The sequence below is a fragment of the Podarcis cretensis genome, assembly GCF_951804945.1.
Source record: "Podarcis cretensis genome assembly, chromosome: 1".
Classification (NCBI taxonomy): domain Eukaryota; kingdom Metazoa; phylum Chordata; class Lepidosauria; order Squamata; family Lacertidae; genus Podarcis; species Podarcis cretensis.
This window is the reverse complement of record NC_137170.1, coordinates 12929195-12953328: the sequence shown is the minus strand read 5'-3', so window position 1 is coordinate 12953328 and position 24134 is coordinate 12929195. Positions and strand designations below refer to the sequence as shown.

Genomic DNA, 24134 nt, shown 5'->3' with positions numbered 1-24134 from the left:
GTACCTTTCTTCCAACCACCTCACTTCTGGGCTCAGAGTTTCCCTGCCTCCTTTCCTCAGCCACACAAAAAAACTCTGTTTTAAGGGCCAATGTGAGGTTCTAATCCCAGCCAGACAACTAACCCGTGTCTCAAAGAACTATAAACATCCTGACGGGTTGTGGGCCAAGCATATGGAATGTTCATAAACATTCCATGCCAACACAGCAACTTAGCCCTCTGGGCCCCACAGAGAACCAGCAGAGTCAATACTTATCCACCCACCTGACATTTCTGTGCTCCAAACTGCTGCCCAGCTAACTGCTTTCTCTGTGAAGTTTGTGGTGTGTTTAACGCACCTCTAAAACCTTCTCTGGAAAAGCGGCTGGAGGTAACTGGAGCAGATAAAAGGTAGTGGTCCTCTCCTCAGTGCCATGTTTCTTTATGAAACAGCGCTTTCTTCACACATCTGTAACGTGTAGTTAGACCCACAAAATGTGCTGCTCACAGTGCAAGTCAGTATCTCTTGGTTAGGAATGGGACCTCTCATGCCCAAGTCAGGTCATTTGCCCTACCGGCATTATGTATCAGTAGAAAACTAAGGGCAAACAGGAGTACAGTTGTAAGTACACACAAATATTCAAATTAACCAAGAATTACTTCCGTAGATGAGAACTTAGAATGAAATATTTATTATCACAGAAATTTTAAAAAATATTCTTTTAACCACAATTCTGCTTCATCACAGTGCAGAAGGCCCTTACCATTTTCAAGATTCATATTTATACATACAAAGAAGCATTTCTGCACAATCTGTGTACATTCTTTATACCCAAATCCCTTTACATCAAAGATGGACAGCATTTTGCTGAAGGTTCTGCTGCTGTGGTATAGATCTATTTGCATGGGTTGTGCATGTAAACACACTTTGCTTGCCAAGCTGTGCACTAGGGCAACAAAACAGGATTCATTCTGCATTAGTTGCAGGATCTGGTTCCATTATTAGTAGAGTCAGGACTAAATAAATAGCCCAATATTTGGAACCCAAGATAGAGTATTTAAATTATTTTCAGATTAAACAAGGTTCTGTTTCCATTATTAAAAAATCTGAAGCTTGATGGATTCCTCATGAACAAGAAAATAAAATAGAGTTAAAATAAATAGTTAGAAAACAAGGTTGACAATAGCAATATTACTGATAGAGACACATCTGGATAATTTTCTCCACATCACCTGTGGAACTACCTCATGCATTTATGCTAAGGACATACCGTGATGCTGATTGTTCCATAACTAACAACCACGTTCTTGCCCCAGTCTGGAGCCTTTCATCCCCAAAATGCATCATTGTTGAGCAGTATGCTCTCAGAACAAACCTTCTTCCATTGTCATATCAATACTGGGGTTAGGAAAACATCAATGGGAGTTGGGTGGGAAGGGGAGAAGCAATGATTCCAGCAAGTCAAGTGTGGTTAGAACAATAGGGCAAGGAACTGATGTTGGCTTTGGCCTGCTTTTCCCTGTGGTGCTTGTGCACCTCCTACTGGAACCAAGTGGCAGCTCAGCTCCAACCAGTGCTAGAGGGCTGTCAGCCTCCGTTTCCTAAAAATGTAATAGGAATTACCTATTACATTTGAGAGTTCTTGTGGGGGAGGGGCATGTCTTCCAATTCTAATACAATCTGCTCTGCCTTTAGAAATGTGTCTGGAAGCTATGACAAACAGGATGGCCGGTTTTGGCTTTTGATACTTTGACGCCATCTGTTCTTAGATAGGTATGATGAATGGGTGGAGTGGGCAGAAATTGAGGTGGGTACAGATATCTGATGAATTTCCATAATCAATCAACAACACTACTGCAGGAAAGGCCTGCTCAGTGGCACCAAAGAAAAGCTGGAAGAGGCTTTAGTCCTGGTGGGCATTGCTGGGGGTGCATGCATCCTGACACATTCATGCATACTGGATGCTGATGGCAGGCCTATGTTACAATATGACAAAATACGCTTCTGCAATTTGTAGGAATCACTGCTGTGCAAATTCCTAAACTTCTGATAGGGTGATCCTAAGATCTACACAGTGCAGACTATTAGCATTTTTCATGCAAAAAAAAAGAAGAAGAAAAAACCATCATGAAAGGCATACAATCTATGATTAGCATTTTGAACAAAGCAACACCCCTCCTCCCACAAAAAGGAATCTTGCTAGGCCACAGCTGTGCTCTCAGACATGTCCTGCCCCACTCCTACAGGACCAAGTTGCCAGGAGATAGAGTGCACACAGTACACTTCAGACACCTCTAGTATCTTGAATTGGTGCCTGCCATTTGGATTTGATGCACTTCTTTAAGAATACAAGGTGTGCAAAAATGTTCTGCTTAAGTGATGTATATTGCACATAAAATCTAGAAATCGTGTTGCAGAGATACAATATTCTCCAAAGAGTTAAAATAGTTCTACCTGTACAGTAAATAATAAATTTTTAAAAAACCCATATTACTCCCAAATTGAAGCACATAATACTGACAAAGTTTAAAATTGGATAATCTACATATAAATTACATTTGTAAATGTGTATAATTAAATACCATAAAATTTCCGAAGCCAGCCATGACGCTGAGAAGTTTCTTGTTTATACAGCCACAAACACCATCCAAGAAAACAAAAAATCTGCAGTTTTAGACAAAGCACTGGAAAGAGTTACAGCATTGCTGCTTAGAGAGGTAGTGCCAGCTCCGTCCAACCAGATCAGTGCTTTGCCGTGCCTCTTTTGTTATCTCTAAACTATGATGGAGCAATGTAGTAAAATGTAAAAAGACTATAAAATTTTACAAAAATAAATAGTTTCAAATGCTTTACAAAATGCAAGGCATTTTGCTGCCAAGCATCTTGAAGCTCCTTCAACAAAAGGGAAGAGGCCTGTAGTCCTTTAAATACTTTAAAAATATATTTGTATTTACCGAGGTTGCAAATCCAAGTATGCAACTCCAGTGAATGTCAACAAAGCGTCTCATTTTATATTAAAAATAAAATCATTAGACTCTAGAAGATGTTTTCCCCTTATGGAAATTACTGTTATGCAAATTTTTCAGACAGATTAAAAATTGCACATTTAAAAAAGTGAGATTTGTGGGACTAGGGAAAGGTGCAAGAGACATATTCCTTGCATTTACCCTAGGATAAAAAAATTGCACAATTGGTTTAATAAATACTCCATTTTATATAACAGCTTGCCACTTTTTTTGGTTTATATATAAGTTTTGGAGAGGTTTTGAGAACCACTTAAGGACAATGTCTAACTACCATTCCAACATAACACTTTGCAGTTCAATCCCTCTCTCTGTGTGGCTTTTTCTTCAAACCAGCATAGGGTGGTAGCACAGGAAAAAGTATCTTTGGATTTTAAAAAAGTATCAAGACCCTACAAGAATCTCCATGATATGGTCCAAATCACTGAGATCACTTCTACATATTGGGATGTTGCTTGCTGAGGAGGAATTGCAAGAAGAGAAGGTTTTCAATATCTCTTCTGTGGGTGCCACAGGCGATGCTCTTGGAGGAGTTAGTGAGGGGCAGTCAAAGTCTGAATCGTACATCGAAGTGTCAATATCTTCAAAAATGTCATCGATAGCCAAGTCTTTCAAGTAGCTAGTTGAGCTTGAAATTTCAAAGGAACCAAATGCACATTCCACTCCCTTCAAGTCTTGTCTGTCATCTTCCAACCGAAAGCCTGAAGTTTCAGAAGTCTTAAACTGATCATCTCCAGATCCAGCCAGGTACGAAGGTGGGCTCACATCCTCCATGAAGTCCAAGTCTTTCAGAATAGATGAAATGGCAGATGACATGTCATTATCTGAAACCACCAGCAAGTTGTTTTCAATTGGGCCTTCCACAGGCCGTGGCTCATGACCGTTGGACTCCTGCTGATGAACGCCTGGGAAAATGTGTGATGGCATTCCAAACAAATCCAAGCCCAGGTAACTGGAAGGGCTGGTGCTGAAGCCACTGCACATATGAATGAACTGCTGGCTGTTTTCTTGCCTCATCTCCTCCTGGATTTGCCTGACTGTGTTGGCGATAAGGACAGAGCGGTGCAGGTTTGGCTCTGCCAGCATCTTGTAGGTCTGTAGTTTGGTGAGGCACACATTAAGCACCAGCTGCCTCTTGAGTGGATATGGCAGGTTTCGGCTGGAATCAAAGGCACTTGACACACCTGCCATGTTCTCTTCATAATCACTCAGCTTGCGTTTCAGACCTCTTCCCAACATGAACCTGAAACAGAGCATAAACAAATGATAAAACTGCGGAGCGGTATAACACAGTCAAGTATACGGCTGTAACAACACTCCTAGGTTTTATGTGTTATATATCCTTTTTTACCATGAAAGTCCAGGTGTTATAGTAGAGTTTCCAGATGTAAGTCAGACTTGTGTTCAACAAGGGTGCTATGGCAGGTCTCTTCATACCAGTGATGGCCAAACTTGGCCCTCCAGCTGTTTTGGGACTACAACTCCCATCATCCTTAGCTAACAGGACCAGTAGTCAGGGATGATGGGAATAGTAGTCCCAAAACAGCTGGAGGGCCAAGTTTGGCCATCACTGCCTTCATAGAGCTAACGGATTGCTGTATTTGGAGGTGGAAAGGAATCTGCTCCAAACTGGCCAATGACTGGACAGGAGGTGGAAATGCAAGGATAGCCACAAACATGAAGCATGAAGAAAGCTGCTGACCTCAACTTCCCAAGAAGCCCAGCTTTAATTTTGTAAACAAAAGTTTTCTAGCCCTTACAGTTGCCGATATATGCTTGGAAGCATGTGGGCAATGTCTAGTGCAATTCTAGAAGCCCAAGTTAATGATTCGGATATCAGAGTGAGGGGCTACAGTGGCCATGTTGCTGCTTATTCCTCCCCCAAACCAGCAGAGCAAACACTACATATTAAATTAGGTAAATAAGAAAAACACTCATTTGCTTAATCTTAACAGGTCAGAGAATTTTGATTTGTTGAGTTTTCAGTGGCAACATTCAGAGACTAAAGATTCTTTCTCAATAACCCCCCCCCCCCCGAATCACGCAAAAAATGGTTTAAACATTGAGATTTCAGTATTCACTTTAGGCTGCTTGATCTAAAAGCTGGTTTGAGCGCTGAAGGAAAGCTGGGTTCTCCCAATAATTTTTTTGATTTTGACCATACTCTCTCCTCTTTCCTCCCAACTTGGAAGATAGACTTTTAGTCTTGGCAAACAAAGAAAAAAGCTCTCAGAGAAGCTGTTGGAGACTTGCTACTCTGCTCCTGTTACAAACTCAACAGCTTCTCTATGGCTATAAACAACGTACTGTATTTTTCGCACCATAGGACGCACCGGACAATAGGACGCACCTTGTTTTAGAGGGGGGAGAACAAGAAAAAACAATTCTCCCCCTCTCTGCCCAGCGCCCCTTCAGCGAAGCGGCAGGAGGCGCTGCGCAGAGAGGGGGAGAATTTTCCCCCTCTTGTTTTCCCGCTCTAAAACAAGGTGCCGTTTAAGGTGCGTTCAGGCAGCAGCTACCTTGGAAGCCTGGAGAGCGGTCGGTGTGCACCGACCCCTCTCACTCTCCAGGCTTCAGGTTCCTTTCGACCTGCTCTTTGGGGCTGGCGGGGGGAAGCCCACCACCAGCCCCAAAGAGCAGGTCGGGGAGCAGCGGAAAGGCGCAGCGGAGAGGCTGCTGCCATAGTCGCGCGTCACCTCTCCAGGTGGGAGAGGGTTGCGGGGCTATGGCTTCTTTAGCCCCGCACACGCTCCCCCAGCTGGAGAGGTGGCGTGCGGCTAAAGAGGATCCTGCCATAGCCGCGCATCACCTCTCCAGCCGGGAGAGGGTCGCGGGGGGCTTCTTTTTCCCCGCGTGCGCTCTCCCGGCTGGAGAGGTGACGCGCGGCTATAGAGGCTCCAGCCATAGCTGCGCGTCACCTCTCCAGCCGGGAGAGGGTCGCGGGGCTATGGCGTCTTCGCTCCATAGGACATACACACATTTCCCCTTCATTTTTGAAGGGGAAAAAGTGCGTCCTATAGAGCGAAAAATACGGTAATGTATTTCAAAGCAGAAGTGCTTTTGCTCAAAATTCCAGACAATGAGGTGCTTGGGAGAGACTTTTTAAGCAGAACTCTTGGCTCGTAAGAAGAAAGTCCTTCAGAACGAGGAAAGCTGGGTGGGAGAGAGAGAGGAATGATCTTGCCAAATCTTCCCAAATGAAGTCAGGCAGGAAACAGCAGTTCTTACAGCAATCGTAGATCAAAGTCCAGCAAGGGGTGTGCACACCAGCCACCCTTGTAACTAAATTCCTCAGTGTTTCCCCCTTGACAGCTGTTCCCACAGAACTCTTACATTGCCAAGTTTCAGTAGTAGTGTGGAGATCTGGCACAAGAGCTTTTTAAAATGAAAATGAGAAAAAAATAGCATAGGCAAGACTCTTTAAACAGTACTCTAATCAGGATCCCTTCCAATCTTGGAAGAATTGGGAGGTTGTGGGCATGTAGCTGGGTAAAGAGGGTATCTCAAAACCTAACACAGAATTTGTACTTCATAACGATAAAAACCTAAAGCATGATTCCTCAAGCCAACTTCCTTAGGACACTCTCAGTTTAAGTGCCATACCAAAAGGGAGCAGCAATTAAGGTTTTTCTACACAGAAAACACTTTTGTGAAAGAAACCTGCAATTCACATGCAGATCATTTTATGTTGTGATCACACACTGGCGTACTTGGATGTGGTTTTGAAGTACCTAAGGCAAATGGCAAATTTGAGAAAGGTAGCTATGTTGCACCAAAACAACAAAGTGTGTTGTGGTATGTTAAAGAAATATTTGTTGAGACCCCAGACTTTAGTCCATAAAAGCTTATGCCACACTGCATCATATAGTCTTCAAAGTGAACAAAAACGTTGCTTTCTGCAGCTGAAGATAATGGTTTGAATCCAGAAATGTTTTGCATAAGCAGAAAAGCACTTCAATTAGGCAGCCCCCCCACTAAATTCTCCTAATTTCCCCATCCTGCTACAGCCCCCTCAGGAGTGGCTTTTCAAGGGGTGAAGGGGCTGTAATGTGAGGGAGGCACCAGGAAACCTCCACTGCACTAGCTGAGTTGTTTTTCTACCACTAAATCCATACCAATGTGGGTTTCACAACACTTACTATCCCAAACCATCTGCCTGTAGGTTTCTCACGCAGAAGCAGTTGGCCTTAGTGAGAGAGCACACTGAAGGCTAAGTTTACTGTGGCATGAAGTTTCATGGATAATCTCATCAACTGGTATGAAATATCATTTGATGTGTCAATATGTAAATGAGTAATTGGCAATCTTATTAATGCATCCCCTTTTCTGGATAGTGCTTAAAACTGCTTTAGAAATAATAAGGTCTGAGTGGTGCTCAAGCCTCCCACAATTTGGGGCATGGGGTCCAGAAAAAGGATTATGTCCTTGTTTGGTACTGGAGAGAAGAGAGAATCCAGAAACACCAAAACAAGTTAACTGGGCATTTGACTACTGCAGATAGAAATCTGGGCTTTGCAAAGCTGCTTTTGATAGGTGACCGTTTGGAGATGCTTCAACACACACACAGAAAGGGGTGGTGTTGGGGATGCATAAATTTAAGATTGAAAGGCACATTAAGGCTGGAACGTAAGAATGTTGTAGACCCTGCACACTGCAGAGGGCCTCCCAACTTCCTTTTCGTCTCAGTTCAGCCAACAGCTGTTCAGCTGACAGTAGTGGTTGCCAGCTCCACATTGCAGTTCAGGCCAGGCAAATTTTCTAAACTAAAGAGGACCACATGAAGATTTTCCTATGACCGAGTGGACCCCTTCTCCCTCCCTGAAATACATACAATATTACGTTCTGCTGCTCTCCTCTGCACAGATCTGTGCCCTTCCCAACAAATGCAGAAATATGCAAAGGTAAGTAAGTACATGGATATTTGCACAACTTATTAAGATTACAAATGTTGAATTACTGTTTTGTCCAGCTTGGAAAATAAGCAGACACACCCTCCCCTAACACTGCAGCTTCAACAAGATCTGAGGATGCTCAGATGCAGCACTGATCTACTGAGATGCTCCCCTATCTTTCCACAAAAGTGCCACATAAAGACCACTTAAAACCTCACAAAATGCATCCCAATACCATAAATCCTGACCATCTTGACTACATAATTGTCCCTTTTTGCAGAAGGCACAAGAAAGAAACCAGAAGCACCTTGGAGACCACAGGACATGTAGATTGGGGGGTAGCAAGTGTACAAGATACACACTGGTCTGGTACAGACACAACAGATTTAGGGAGCATGCATGGTAACCACAACTGTGTGAATTGGTTAATGCAGATCTTTTCATGTGAGCACAGCACTTATTAACAAATGGAATGGTTGTTAAGTGAAAGACTTCGGGTAGGATCCCCCTAACAAGTCCTTTCAGTGCAAAACCTGTATGAGAGCTTCCGCTTGCACAGTGGGGTTCCCCCCCCCCCCACATGGCCTCCAAAATTGGCTCAGCGGGGTGTCAGAAGAACCCCTGGAAGAAAAGGAAACATTCTGACTGGCAAGCTGCAGTACTTGCAACTGATGGGACGTTCAAGGCAGCCTGGTATTGGAAGTCCATCCTTTGACGGCTAAAGCTCCATCTGTGCACAGGAGCTCAAGAGAGCCAGTGAATGTTGTCAGGACTGGAAACATTCTAAACCACTGGAAGTGCTAATCTTAAGCCCCTCACTATGAAGTGGCAGCAATGCAATTCCTGAGCCACCATCTTCAAGGGAGATAGACACCTGACACAGGCACCAACTGTTGCAGAGAAACAGCTGCCTCTCCCAACACATGAAGCAAGGACAAAGGCGACTCTTCATGCAGAAGAAAGCACTTAAAGCAAAAGCACTTTGTTACCCTTTTTTTTAAGGGCCTCATTCTCTCTCGTTTTCATGAAGCACTTCCCCAAGAACCACTGCTCCTAAACTGCTTCCTTGTTCTATTTTCCAGGCACAGTTGTAGCTGATCACAGGTGTTTACTTTGGTCATTCAGCTCTCAGCTGATCACTAAGGAAAGTAAGCATCCACTTCTAAAACCAACATCTTGCAAGACTTCAATAAAGGAAGAGGGACTGGAGAGAATCAGCTTCACTTGCCCGTGGCTCTGTTCAAAGCTAATTCTTGGCTGGAAAAGCAAATTGCTGTTTCTGAACTTTGGATACAAACTGAAATGAAAAGCCTGCCATGTTCAGCACAATGGGGGACTCAGATTCCTTGCTTTCTCTTGTTACTACAAGACATTACAAACTTCCCCTGACTGTTTAAATTCATCCCCAAAAGCAGCCAGTAACTCTGGATAAGTAAGCTTGTTACTCTAAGTAATATGTATGCAACTCTACTAAACTATACAGGTTTGGCAAGCCAGGAGATCAACACCAGCAGCTTCCAGGTTAGTTATAAGTATTCTTTGTTAGTATGAATAGACATTTCAAATTATTTTCAAATTCCCGAAGTATTTACAAGCAATTGTTTGTAACAGTCAGACAGAGCTACCCAATGTCTTATTTCAGATTTTTAATTTTAATTATAATTTCCCCACATTTAAAATCCAAATAATCAACTTGACAAAGAAATAGCACCACAGTCTAAGGAGTGTGAATACCATTTTTGTGTGTAATCTCTCTCTCAGCCTATAAACACTACGGGAGCCTACTTTATCCACCTCACACAGAAACAGAACTACATTATTCAGGTCATATGGTGAATTAGATCTGGGTGCTGTTGTCCAGTAACATCTGGAGGGACACAACTCCTGTCATGCCTGACTACTGGTCATACTTGCTGAGGCTAAGAGTGGAAATGGAGCCAACCTCTAGAGGGCCACAGGTTCCCATTTACTACTTTAGATCACTTATCCACAACAATTCTGTAGGTCAGAATTCTCGCCGTATTAGCCATAGGATAACTGAGACTGAAATATTTGCTTTAAATGGCTTAGGAAAATTCTGGTTGAAGCTTACTCTCTAGCTCCAACACTCACCTTCTTCAGAATTTCTAAAGACGCCTGCATGGATCAGACACATTTTCAGTATCAAGGGATGAATAGTAAGTGCATACTACTGGATAGGCTAGTTTGTGGCTCAACCATAATTTCCTCCTATTAAAAAAAATGTAGTTGTAGGTTTAAGAAAGTTACCCACGTTACTGGTTTGGAAAACCTATGATTGGTACTAAATGTAGCAGCAATAAGCATTTAGGTTTCCTTATTCTGGCCTATGGTCAGGGATACAATCAAAACACAGAATGCCATTTCTATGCTTTGTCCCTTTCAATATGCTGTGCTCATAAGTTGTTTACAAGATCTTGAGTTCAACAGGAAACAGCCCATCTGAAGCAGAAGATGCAGAAGATTTATTTCAAGTCACAGGTAAACAATTAACGAGTCCTGCATATGCAGGGAGGATGTTTTCCTTGAAGCCTTAGGTGAGAGGTGCATTGAAGAATGTTTAATACTAAGAACTACTATTACAGTACTTTTATGCCATCAGGGTCAGACCCAACACTTCTTGGGATCCTACTGAAATGACAGACCAAAGGTTATTTCCAAATGAGACTTTTAAAAACAAACCAGTGTCTCTGGAACAACTATGGGTGAGTCCCAGAAGTCTTGAAAGAGGATGGTTGAATCTTCTATCAGGTTTTCCACCTTTTGAATGGGCCTCACATACATGCCCAGGCCACTCAGCCCCTTGCAAGTGATGAAGAATAATTTTCACTATTGGCTCAAATGGAAAGGGAATGGTGGTGAGTTGGTGAATATCACAACTGGACATCTGATGAGTTTAAAAAATGATTCTGAAAAGACTTTAGCAGTGTGGTAGATGACAACAAATGGTTAGCTCTATGGACAAATAGAGGCTCACCCAATCGGGAAATGTGCCAGAGATAATACTCACATGTTATCTACACTCTGCAACAGCCAATGAGCTCACAATATTAAGAAAAGGCCCTGAAATACACCCCTACTTCACAACACACAAAATGATTCCATAGCATGCCCAGTCACAAAGTTACCAATGACCCTGATTTTTCCCAGGCTATTGAGTCTTAATAAAGATCTTTGGGGTATTTGTGGAGTGTTACAAGATATGTAACTTTGGTGCTGCACTGAGTTTTGTCATGACTATTTTATTTCCTGCTGTAATAGTTTTAATTATCTTGTTTTGTATTTAAGTCATCGGAGAACCCACTATTGGGCAATACATAAATAGTGCCACTTCCAAGGATGTCCACAGATACTGGCACAATACATATGCACAGAGGAAAAGAAGGTACATAGTTCGCTGATAGGGAGCTCAGAACTGAAGACAACAGACAACCCATGGAAGAAAACACCCTTTGCCTAGCCATCAAAAAGAGGACACTGGACACACAAGTACAGCCATACAGAAGGCAGCAACTTCCAGTCGTTCATTGCAAGTGGCATGAAGTTGGGAAGCAGGTGGTGGATGTTCAGGACACACTGTGGAGAAGGGGGAATGCCTCCCAAAGCCAGCCATGTCAAGGGCAAGAGAGGAGCTCCAGAGACTTGCACCCACACTGCAAGCAACATAGAACACTGTCCTAACCACTCAGACATAATAGGAGACTGCCTCATACACTCTGACAGCAGCAGTCATTCCATTTGTGTGCCTCTTGTAGTCCAGACCAGAGTCAGCAAGCAGTGGATAGAGGACCACTGCCCCTGAAAGCCCATCAAATGCTCACGCCCATGAGTCATGTTCTGAGGTCAGCTGAAGCAGTCATACTACGAAAGGCAAAGTGATCCCTATCTCCTACTCACTAGCAACAATAAAACGCCACTCGTCACAAAGTCATAGCTTTTATTGAATAGCATCCAGAATAGACGAAATCCTGAAGGAGAAAAATTCAAGTGTAGGGGTGTCAATCCAGTAGGGCCCCTGGGTCTTGGAAATTGGCTCAACAGACAGTTAGGGTAGGAAGTACACTGTTGCTTATGGCACCAGCTCCAAGCTAGAAGCTTCTTCACTTGTTGCATAACTGTATGTCAGCTTACAGTGATGCAGGAGCCTCTCTGGGGCAAGTAGATTGTAACAACCTTACAGAGGAAAAACCAGGAGTCTGGTCATAGCTGTTGCTCATGAGATGGACGTCTCTAATGGCCTGCAAACAGCAGGGAGCGGGATGGATCCTGTACGTGGGAGACTGTCCTGTGGAAAGTAAGAGAAGACACAGAAAGCAATAAGGAAAAGTCAGCAATTGGAGCACATATTTCCTGAATGTGTGTGCAGTACTTGTGAATATACACACCCATTTAGAATTGCTGTGAAACTCAGTGTCTATAGTGACAGCTTGATTTACTCCATGCAACTGAACTGTGACCCTCAAGACAAGAGTGTTCATGAGTATTTGACCAACAATAGTAATAGCTAAAGTGTAGTGCCTTGCCTCTGTCAATAGATAACTTGTGTGTGGCAATGAGTACCACCCTTGTCTATATGGCTTCCCACTGTTGTGAGGGACACATTAGAAAAATATAGCTTAGATAAGACATAGTATTCCCATATTACAAAGTGTGTGGGCATGGGTGAGAGTTTAAGCAATTAAGACAATGTAGCATGATTCCCCCTTTCCTTTGCTTACCTGTGTTGGGTACTCTATCCTGGTATTCCCAGTTGGAGTGGAATGACAATTGCTGTTGCAGTGTTTGCATGTGAAGTCCCATGGCAAGGTACCTGTAGGGATTCTAGACAGAAATATTACTGCAACGTGCTCAATCACACTTCAAAACGACCTTGACAGATTAGAGAACTGGGCCAGAACAAACAAGATGAATTTTAACAGGGAGAAATGTAAAGTATTGCACTTGGGCAAAAAAAAATGAGAGGCACAAATACAAGATGGGTGACACCTGGCTTGAGAGCAGTACATGTGAAAAGGATCTAGGAGTCTTGGTTGATCACAAACTTGAGATGAGCCAACAGTATGATGCGGCAGCTAAAGAAGCCAATGCAATTCTGGGCTGCATCAATAGTATAGCATCTAGATCAAGGGAAGTAATAGTGCCACTGTATTCTGCTCTGGTCAGACCTCACCTGGAGTACTGTGTCCAGTTCTGGGCACCACAGTTCAAGAAGGACACTGACAAACTGGAACGTCCAGAGGAGGGCAACCAAAATGGTCAAAGGCCTGGAAACGATGCCTTATGAGGAACGGCTAAGGGAGCTGGGCATGTTTAGCCTGGAGAAGAGGAGGTTAAGGGGTGATATGATAGCCATGCTCAAATATATAAAAGGATGTCACATAGAGGAGGGAGAAAGGTTGTTTTCTGCTGCTCCAGAGAAGCGGACACGGAGCAATGGATCCAAACTACAAGAAAGAAGATTCCACCTAAACATTAGGAAGAACTTCCTGACAGTAAGAGCTGTTCGACAGTGGAATTTGCTGCCAAGGAGTGTGGTGGAGTCTCCTTCTTTGGAGGTCTTTAAGCAGAGGCTTGACAACCATATGTCAGGAGTGCTCTGATGGTGTTTCCTGCTTGGCAGGGGGTTGGACTCGATGGCCCTTGTGGTCTCTTCCAACTCTATGATTCTATGAGTGTTCTGCAGGCAGGCTGCTTTTTGTGAAGTGCTGCCATTTTATTTAAAGTGCCCCCTCCATAGTGTGTACAACATGGGGCTGGAGAGATATAGGCCCCATGCTCTAATATCCAAGTTGTGGGCTCCCCATACTGGTGTGCTGCAGTTGGGCACCAAGTTACACCATATTTTCTGCTCGGCTGCAGGAACGTGAGTGGACTGAACATTGATGGCTATCTTTGTCCCCCACTAGTAGAGAAGGAGATCAATTGCTCCAGTTATGGTGGTGGTGTAAAGCCAAATGGTCAACCAACCAACTGTCTCCTTGATCCTTGCCCATCCTGGCTTATAAAAGCTAGCTGGGAAGGGCTGGGCAATGGGCTTTGCGGGGTGGTGAATGCTTCTGTCTGTGAGGGAACCTTCCCAGACCTGCTGAAAGAGGCGGTCATTAAACCACTTCTAAAAAAAATATCTTTAGACCTGGCCAATATGGCCAACTATTGCCCAGTCTCAAATATTCCATTCTTGGGCAAGGTGATTGAGCGAGTGGTTGCTGAACAACTCCAGGCATGCCTGGAAGAAGCGGAGCATTTGGATCCCTTCCAGTCGGGATTCAGGCCTCATCATGGGACTGAAACTGCCTTGGTCACACTGGTTGATGATCTCCGGCAGGCTAGGGACAAAGGTGAGAGCTGTTTCCTAGTTCTGCTGGATCTCTCAGAGGCTTTTGATACCATTGACCATAACATCCTTCTGGACCATCTAGAGGGGCTGGGAGCTGGGGGCACTGTTATACAGAGGTTCCGCTCCTTCCTCCTGGACCATGTTCAGAAAGTGGTGTTGAGGGACAAGTGTTCAGATCTCTGGGCTCTCACTTGTGGGGTGCCTCAGGGTTCTGTCCTCTCCCCCATGCTTTTCAACACCTACATGCAGCCGCAGGGAGAGATCATCAGGGGGTTTGGGCTGGGTGTTCATCAGTATGCGGATGATACCCAGCTCTACCTCTCTTTCAAATCAGAACCAGTGAAGGTGGTGAAGGTCCTGTGTGAGTGTCTGGAGGCAGCTGGAGGATGGATGGCAGCTAACAGACAGGTTGAATCCTGACAAGACAGAAGTACCGTTTTGGGGGGGGCAGGCCTGGTCCTGAATGGGGTAACTGTGGCCCTGAAGGACCAGGTACACAGCCTGGGAGTCATTTTGGTCTCACAGCTGTCCATGGAGGCACAGGTCAATTCTGTGTCCAGGGCAGCTGTTTACCAGCTCCATCTGGTACGCAGGCTGAGACCCTATCTGCCCGCAGACTGTGTCGCCAAGACCACATAACACCGGTCTTGAAAGATCTACACTAGCTCCCAGTACGTTTTTGAGCACAATTCAAAGTGTTGGTGCTGACCTTTAAAGCCCTAAACAGCCTCAGTCCAGTATACCTTAAGGACCGTCTCCACCCCCATCATTCTGCCCGGACACTGAGGTCCAGCGCCAAGGGCCTTCCCTCACTGTGAGAAGCCAAGTTACAGGGAACCAGGCAGAGGGCCTTCTCGGTAGTGGCACCCGCCCTGTGGAATGCCCTCCCACCAGATGTCAAACAGAAGAACAGCCAGACTTTTAGAAGACATCTGAAGACAGCCCTGTTTAGGGAAGTTTTTCATGTTTAACAGACCATTGTATTTTAACATTTTGTTGGAAGCCACCCAGAGTGGCTGGGGAAACCCAGCCAGATGGGTGGGGTATAAATAATAAATTATTATTACAAGGGCACAGTCGTGGTCTGAGTACAGGATACAGCATAAATACAAACTACTCCCCCAGGATTTCCTCTGCTCACTACTCCACTTTGTTTTGCCCATCCCACTACCATATATTTACTGGCAGAACATTCTGTTGGTATTATCTGTCACGGCAGTGGTATATTTCATGTCCTGCTACTGTAGCAGGGCTTCTGCCAAAATGTGTCATCTCACAGCCAGCATAACTGAGGTATGGAATTGTTCCTCAAATCAACCAGAATATATTTAACCAGTTGGTACACAGTTGTTGTTTTTTAATTTGTCTAAAATGTTCCCAACCCTTTGGCAACACTACAATGGAATAAACAGAGCTGCTACTGCTATGTAACCTTTTTTTAAAAAAAAAAAGGCTAACGAGAATGAAGAGATTTGAAAATGTCTGAAGGAGAGCTTCTGTATCTTTATTGTGCCATAAAACCTTGCAATCGTAATGGTAAACAAGTAAAAGCTATTCAGGTAATGCTACAAATTGGGAAAAGCTGGTTATTAACCCTTGCTCTCTTACCTCTTGGTTTATAGTCACACTGGAGGAATTCTTTTATGCTGCTAGTTTCAGGGATAGCTTTCAGCCACTCCCCACCTTCTCTTGACTCACACTGGTGTTTGCAGGAATTAAAAAGTGTGGGGGGAGAGTATTGTTCTGGGGCCATTAGCAGGAGAAGATAAGTTACTCTCCTAGTGAAAGAGTAGCTGGTTAAATTTCAACTTCCATTTATTGCAACATCTGAACTATCCTTTAGTTTGCAAAGATGGATCCCTTGTGATGTCAGACAATCCCAAGTAACTAGGTGCTTTTTAAATATAAAAATATTTTTAAAATATAGAAAATCTTACCCTTGAAAATGAAAAAGTGAATTCAGGCCAGAATGTTCCAGATATGGTGTGAAGAGGGCTCATTCAAAGCAGAGGTTAAGCACAACTTTGATAACAGCTGAAGTAATCCTTTTTCAGTCAAGTGATCCAACTTCAAGAAAAAATTAGAGAATCATTTGGTTATGGTATTATGTAACAAATAATTAGCTGCAACATCCCAATTATAATTTACTGCTTTATGGATTTTTGTAAGACTTGCATATAATTGCTCAGAGGCTGCTGCACCACTGCGCCTCCCTTGTTCTGCATCTTCTTCCCCACAAAAGCTATCAAGCGAAATGTATCCCCATTAACAAGGGTGATTCCATGTATCTTTCTGAGCCAAGTAACTGTAGCGGCATCAAAGATGTGCACAGCTGCTATAGTACTGCATTAAGTTTTACACAACACAAGACTATGGCAGTTGCACAAGTTGCTCACTACTTTCTTCAAGTCTTAAAAGGCTACTGGCTGCACATGCACCCTCAGTAGCTCTGTACTGTGTTTCACTAAGGTAGCTGTGTGCACACTTGTACCACTCAGGTGAATGCCAGGAAACAAAGGTTATTGGCCCCAGGAGAAATCTACAAACTTCTATTAGTATTCTGCCTCTAAAAACTGAAAGCTTCAACAGACAATCAAATTTTACTAGTAGTTTTCTATTCACCCATTCAAAAAGCATAGGAAATTGTGCTGGTCCCTTAGAAAAATCATCAAAAGCCACAGTAGGGTAATACCTTTATTAGCAACAATTAAACTATCACCATTTTCAAGTTTTCCAAAACACTCTTACGGGCTGGATGTCAAGCAAAATACAGGAGTGGGGGGAGAGAAGACAGAAAAATGGACATGCTGTTGATGCAGACTTTGGGTCTTCCATAATGTCCAGCTCCTCCACTCGACTCCCTCTCAACTCCTCTTGCTATTTTGTTTATTTCCAGCCAACAATACTCAAAAGGCTGCTCACTACTATATGACACCACCCTGATATTTTTTGAGATTGTGCTATACAAATACTTTTATAAATAAAATAGGTAGTCAGTCCTAAACTGTGGACTCTTGGATTTTCTCTTTCCATAGGAGAGTGGAAATGACAGACCAAATGAAAACTGTACCAAGACTATACTTCGGTCTAGAAAAATTATAAAGACAGGCAGACAGAGACATAGAAAAGAAACACGGATGACTTCACATGAGGAAACCACCGAATGAGGAAACTGCAGAATCATTTGCTGCCAAGCCCCACACCACAATTTTCAGAAATCCTAAAATGGTATTGAATTTATAACAGCTAGCACTCAAGAAAATCCCTGTGTGCCACACTGAAGTACTTGGCACCAGATAGGAAAAAGGTGACCATGGCTTCCTGCACATGGATCCTCACAAAAGGCATGAAGAGCTGACCCCAAAATATTGTACACCATGTTACAAGAGCTGAATGGGCAAAGCTGACTGTACAGTGGTACCTCGGGTTAAGAACTTAATTCATTCTGGAGGTCCGTTCTTAACCTGAAACTGTTCTTAACCTGAGGCAACACTTTAGCTAATGGGGCCTCCTGCTGCCGCCGCCGCACAATTTCTGTTCTCATCCTGAAGCAAAGTTCTTAACCTGAGGTACTATTTATGGGTTAGCAGAGTCTGTAACCTGAAGCATCTGTAACCCGAGGTACAGTATTTGCTTTGCTGAGCTATCCTCTATATTTTGAAGCTTATTTTACCGAGTTATGTTAATGTCAAAAGCCAGACCTATAAATGTCATGACTCTTGTGAATAGAAATGACTGATCATGTCTACTACTAGCAAAGCTGGTGAGAGACATAAATGATTAAGATCAGATCAAAGCCTAGCTCTTTATAGGAAATTCAGGAAGTCTCAAGACACATGGCACAGATATAAAGCACTTTAGTGTTAGCTGCAATTAGAGTATTCTTTTAAAGCAAGCATTAATGCAGTTATGTGTTCATAAATTCTGAAATAAGGTACTAAAGCAGTGAGAGATTCTCCTCCCTTTGCATTTCATTTCCTATAAGAATAAGACACAAGGGAGGCAGCCTCCACATAGTGTGCGCAAAAAAGAAACCAGACAGAACTTCCTGGAAGCTGCTGCCTGAACCTCCCACAGTAGCAAGACAGGAGCTTGCAATAACATTTGTGTTCGCTGGATGGTGAAGTTTTCCCTTCAGTCTCCTTCTTTCTCCCTTCAGCGGCTATTTATAACAAAAAAGACAACCTCATCCCAATTCTGCTGCAAGCTGCCAAGCAGCTTCTCCAGAGAGCAACACTATACCTCAGGTATGTAGCCAAATAACAGCCCCCGCCCCAAATTCATTGCACTCTTTCACGCCTCCCCAGTTCCTGAGTGGGAGTACTGTAATACTCACAACTGTGTTAACAGGAAGTTTCTCTCTAAACATTTCACCCAGCACTATAAGGGCTCAGTGTTATCCTAGCACCTAGTTATACCCAGCTTAACAACTCAGCAATGTTAGAAAATCATTTTAAATTACTCACAAAACTGTTTTTGGCAAAGAGGAATCCCTACACAGATAGTCAACTCCCCAACCCTGACTTGAGCTATATGGTCCATATGACCTATTATTATCATAAAATGGTACTTCTGTTGTCACCTTCCAAAAGAATACTTCTTATTCCAAGCAGTCCTTGGAGACTCTCAAATCCTCTATCAATCTTACACTTTGGACATGTCTAATCCTGAGCTAGCCTGCTCTTTCTTGCATCCAATCACACATTTCTCACTCTTCACACTGGATGCCTCCTCATACTAAGTGACATACACAGTCAGCCCCCTCATATCCAAGCCTCTCCCTTAACTTAAGAGCAGTCCAAATGATAGCTCCCTTCCCAGGCTGCCTCACATGGAGTCAATATTCAGCCTCAGGCTGAATGAGTTCTATATCTTTAGCCCTCCAAAGGTGGGGGAGGGGGAAGGAGAGCACTCTGTTTTGAACAAGCTCCACCCAAACTTAATCCTTCTGACTATATCCAGCTCCTACCACAACAATTGCAATTTCATAGTGTTTTCTTCTGCGCAGCACAATCCTTACATGTCCTCCTCAAACATAGGCATTAACTGGACCCAATAACCAATTCTTCCTTCTAGTCTACACTCAGCTTCAGTATGTCCCTCCCTTCAGCTCTAAGATTCTGCTCTAGTAAATGCCGCTTTTCCTGATTCTTGTGAGAACTGAAAAAATATTAGGGATTCCTAAATGCCCCAACTCTGACTGTTTCAAGTTGTGCATTTCATCATTCCCAACCAGTCCCTTACCAGTATTTAGCTTCCAATTAGCTCCCACACTCTGTGCAGCTTCTAACTGATCACCTTTGTATGAAGCTTACTTGATAATTCAGACTCATTTTCCTCCACACTATCAACCATATCCTGTTCTTACTAGTGCCAAAAAATATTTCACTCATACTACCTGTACCCACATCCACTTTCCTTCCAGAACATAAACCAAATTGGTTTCTTTTGTCCTACCAACCACACTAGCTAGTCTGTAACTTCTTGCCATCTGTTTAAAACTGAGGCCAATCATTCCCCACCAGTTCAGACAAAAATAAAATAAAAAATCAACCAACCAATACTGCTTTTGGCCACAGTGACCAACCCCACATCCCTATGCCTATTAGATTTGCTCAACGACTACACTCAACCAGCCTGATCCAAGGCAGGCAGCTGCCAGACCTAATTTCTTAAAACTAGGTGCCAGTTGCTCACCCAATTCTCCTCTTCAACATACTCCTTCATTCACAGACAGCTCCCCTGCCACCATCCAGTTTCTACTTCTCAGAGTGAACTCCTCACGTCCTACATGAAATTATTCCAATGATTCCTCTTCCATGCATCTCTTCTTTCTCCTTATCCCCAGCTCATTCCCAAAATCAGGTCAGTTACCATAAACATCAACCACTCCATATACCCCTCACAACCCACTCCAAATGTTGTCTCCCAAATTCTTAAGAACATTCATTCATCACCATTTATATTTTGCTATTCTGCCAAAGAGCTCGGTGTGGCATACCTGGTTCCCATTCCCATTTTATCCTCACTACAAACTTGAGAGGTGTTTGTTTGTTTTAGTTTGAGAGAGAGTGACTGACCCCAGATCATCCTGTGATGTTCACTGCTGAACAGATTTGAATCTGGCTTCTACTCTGGCTCTTTAGCCACTATACCACACTGGCATTCTTACATAACCCATCTAGACTCTCACTTCCTTACAGAACAACAGACCCTACTCTGGTTCTCCTAAATTCCTCCCTTTGCCATACACAATTATCTTATTTTCCATGACCACCACCCCAAACCTATGACCTCTGTTCAACAACGCAATATTGTGCTGTCACTCTCAGCACCACTCATAAATTCTAATCAATTTACCTCTAACACTTTGCTCAAAACCGAATCAATTCAATCCCCAGCCAAGCACTTATTATCCCCTCCTCAGATCATCTCTCTAAACATATGTACCAGCATTAACCACCACATAGTATTGTATGAACTGGCAGTACAGAAATACTTTTATAAGTAAATAAAATGATAGCCCATCTTTTTCTCACAAATTTTCATCTCAGCCTTATTCAGCTAGCTCAAATACAGAATCTCCCCATACCCAGGTATTACCCTGAATGTAACTGAACAAGTTTTTTCAACTCTTGCTGTTTTCTCTTTTCCACCAGAATCCCCTACCCAATACCCTACCTCCCCCCAATCCCCTAACTTCTTACTGATCTATAATGTTCACCTTCCCCCCCTCCCATACAGTCTCATGTCTAAGGAGCACCAGCCACTCACCCCACCACAAACAGGGAATCTGCTAAAAGCAACTTCTCCCCCTCCCAATTATCCAGGTATTAATGTGAGTCAGCTCCCAACACCTCTCCTCCTCCCACTTGCTCTTGATATTCCCCAACAGTAGTGTTCACCCAGCAGACAGGTCTCACAAACAACATCTCCTCCCTTCTCCCCATTGCTCTCCCGCCATCCCATTCTCTACACACAGTACTGCTTATACATATATATATATATATATATATATATCCTGCACCACTAATAGCCCAAACCTAGCAAGATGAGCGCTGCAACCCCAGAGTCGGCCACGACTGGACCTAATGGTCAGGGGTCCCTTTACCTTTTAATGCACTGGTGCAGCTACAGTGGGCTGTATTCAGAAAGACTCATCGACCAGCCAGGAGGCATAAGCCTGCAGCCCCTCATCTTCTCTGCCAGCCCCACAACTCCTCAGTTCACATCTCACCACGAACCTGATTTCCCCACACATCTAGGTACACACACCCTGAGCCCCAGCCAGCACCCCATCCTCCCCTTGGGCACCCTAACGACCAGATTCCTTCTACTCTACTTGCATCGCCCATCTCTTCCCTTCGCATCTTAACAGCCCCCCCCCAAAAAAAACTAAACATTAACCGCCCTATCGATTTATAACCCAAAGCCCCAGTCATCACCCACCCACCCAAAAACTCTTGTTTCTTCCGCCCCTTCCTACCAGATCCCCCCATCCCCAATATGTGTCCTGCTTCCCTCCACACCCCAGCCCCACAATTGGGGGGGGTGTATTTGTGTGTGTGCAGCTGCCACCTTCCCCCACCCAACCCGCGACCCTTTCATTCCCCTACGTAGATCCTACGCACTCACCCCAAATCCCCCACTCCTCCCCACCACCTGCCCCAATCCAGCCCTCTATGTTAGACCCAGTCAGGAGGCTTCGCCCCCCACCTCAGCAAAAGAAAAACCCACCCCTGGCTCCTTTTTAACCCTCCCATATATACATATATACCCCCTAAATATATATATATATCTGGCCCCCCCCCCCGGGTTCCCCCGCCGCCCCCTCCTCAGGCCTTCACCTTCCCTCTCTCCTCCCCCCCCCCGCCGCCGTGCCCTCCTGCTGCCCCCGCTTCCCCCTCAGCCGCAGCAGCCTCGCTCACCTGCTGGGGCTCCTGAAGGAGGGCGGAGGCCAGGACCGGGACCCTCCACCCCCGGCCGCTCTCCCTCAGCTGGGGGCACCGCGCCGCCGGCTCCCGAGCCAGCCAGCCAGCCAGCCAGGCTTCCCTCAGAGGGGCTGGCGACGGGCAACTGCTTGCGCGCTGGGAGGGGAAAAGGCGGAGGAGGAGGAGGCGCCACCCACCTGCCCTCCTCCACGGCCGCCGCCGCCGCCGCCGCCGGATCTCGGCGACGACAACAAGAGCAGTGGCTCCTCCTCCTCCTTGGCCGTTGCTACATATCGCGGACGCGCCTGCGCGAGCGCCTTCAACCGCCACCGCTGCACCTCTCCTCTCGCCCATTGGCCGGCCCCGCCCCACCCTGCCCGGCAACCGATTTCTGACTCGCTGCCGGGCTCGCGGGGGTCCGCTTCGTCCGGCTGGCCAATGAGGAAGCCCGTCGGGGCTGCTGTCCAATGAGGTGCTCGTTCGCTGCTTCCTTCCTTCCTTCCTTCTTTCTTTCTCCGTTCTTTTCCCCGCCCCCTTCTTGGAACTCTGCCAAGAGGCTTTTCTCGCGCAGGGTCTGTCCGCGAGGGCGACTGCTGCTGGATGCGCGTGGCAGGGCTGCCGTTCTAGTGGAAAGCGAACCTTCATTCGTTTGAGACTTGTTTCTAAATGACTTGGCGCGACTTGCGCGTGTTTCCTGGGAAGTTAAGTCCTTGAGAGGTGAATCTGATCCGCGGCCGAGTAACCCTGCAAAGGAAAGGGCGGCGGGGCGGATTCGTTCCGAGGCTTATTAAATGATGTTTGCAGCCGAGTAACTGTTGCCCGCAAGGTAGCAGGCGGGGAATGCACGCGCGCCTGCTTCCTCGGAAGCCCCCGGTTTAATTCAGTGGGTTTTATTTCCAAGGACTTCCTTTTTTTTGCAGCTGAAAAACATAGATATGAGGTGATAATCAATGTAGACCACAAACCTTCTGTGAAACAAGATTGCAAGTTTACTAGAAAGGATGAAAAGGCAGTTCATAAGGGGGGGTGGGGAGGTTTTACGTAAGAATGGTAACAAATCCACAGAACATTCCCAATGAAACAGAAGAACAAATTAGAGTTAAATGCAATCCGGTTTCCCTTTCTCCTTACAAACTCTAAATCTAATGACTTGCTTCCCATTAGCCTTGTCTGCCGCCTTTCAGGGTGTCTTTGATTCCTGAGATCATACCCGATCTGAAAGCCAAAGCTTTTGAATCCACAAAACTGAAGGAAGGGCTATGGCCAAACTTGGCCCACCAGCTGTTTTGGGACTACAATTCCCATCATCCTTGACCACTGGTCCTGTTAGCTAGGGATGATGGGAGTTGTAATCCCAAAACAACTGGAGGGCCAAGTTTGGCCATCACTGAAGGTCTTCCAACCCTGCCCACACCAAGGATTCCCCATCTCTGGTGTAAGGCTTTTCCTTGGGACCTGTGCATTAGTTGGGTAGGTAGGCAAAGGAAGAGAGACAGGAATTCATATAGGTTAGTGTGCAATATGTGGTTTAGGCTGCAATTCTAAACACACTTGGGAGTGATTTAACTCAGTGGGGATTACTTCTGAGTCGTCATGCATATGATTGCACTGTCTGTGTGGTAGGGTAAGGGTTTTGAAAAATCAGTCTTCAACTAATAATAATAACAACTAGGCCTTCATCAGCTTGGTGCCCTCCATATATTTTAGACTATGACTCCCATCAGCCCCAGTCAGCACCAAATTGATAAAAGCTGTCATGTAATAATCAACTATGTCAGGAAAACCCTTAGGTCCCATGTTCATTTTCTGGCCAAAAAATACATTTTTCAGAGATAACTTTTGATGGAACTTAGGAAATAAAGATATTTGCTCCCTTCTTTCAGATACTTGGAATACAAACTTATTAAGGATATGTAATGCACTATTAAGAGGCTGGGTGTCAGGGGTATGTTTT

At 44.6% G+C, this 24134-nt stretch overlaps 1 protein-coding gene and 1 long non-coding RNA gene across 10 annotated transcripts in view; one reads left to right on the top strand and one right to left on the bottom strand.

Moving 5' to 3' along the window:
- The window catches only part of LOC307208969, a 380739-nt gene that overhangs the window by 93394 nt on the left and 263211 nt on the right, over window positions 1-24134 (top strand). The window lies entirely within an intron of this gene.
- On the bottom strand, window positions 648-22522 carry LOC307206937 (SERTA domain-containing protein 2-like). Of its 9 annotated transcripts, XR_013834541.1 has the most exons (6): window positions 22178-22371; window positions 16187-16316; window positions 13570-14665; window positions 12631-12759; window positions 12298-12370; window positions 11833-12197 (listed from the first exon to the last, which is right to left on the bottom strand). XR_013834541.1 is itself a non-coding variant. In XM_079960444.1 (3 exons), the coding sequence occupies exon 3, from the start codon at window positions 4239-4241 to the stop codon at window positions 3387-3389; it is 855 nt and encodes a 284-aa protein (XP_079816570.1). In that variant the 5' UTR covers window positions 4242-4245; window positions 16187-16316; window positions 22378-22522; the 3' UTR covers window positions 648-3386. The 9 variants fall into 9 exon arrangements, 2 of the variants coding, with proteins under 2 accessions (XP_079816570.1, XP_079816569.1); XR_013834542.1 differs by lacking the exon at window positions 13570-14665 and having other exon boundaries at window positions 12631-12733; XR_013834544.1 differs by lacking the exon at window positions 13570-14665 and having other exon boundaries at window positions 12631-12722.

What these genes read in the sequence shown, in the direction of transcription:
- LOC307206937 (XM_079960444.1), bottom strand. Translation starts at nt 4,241, where the DNA reads ATGTTGGGAAGAGGTCTGAAACGCAAGCTGAGTGATTATGAAGAGAAC.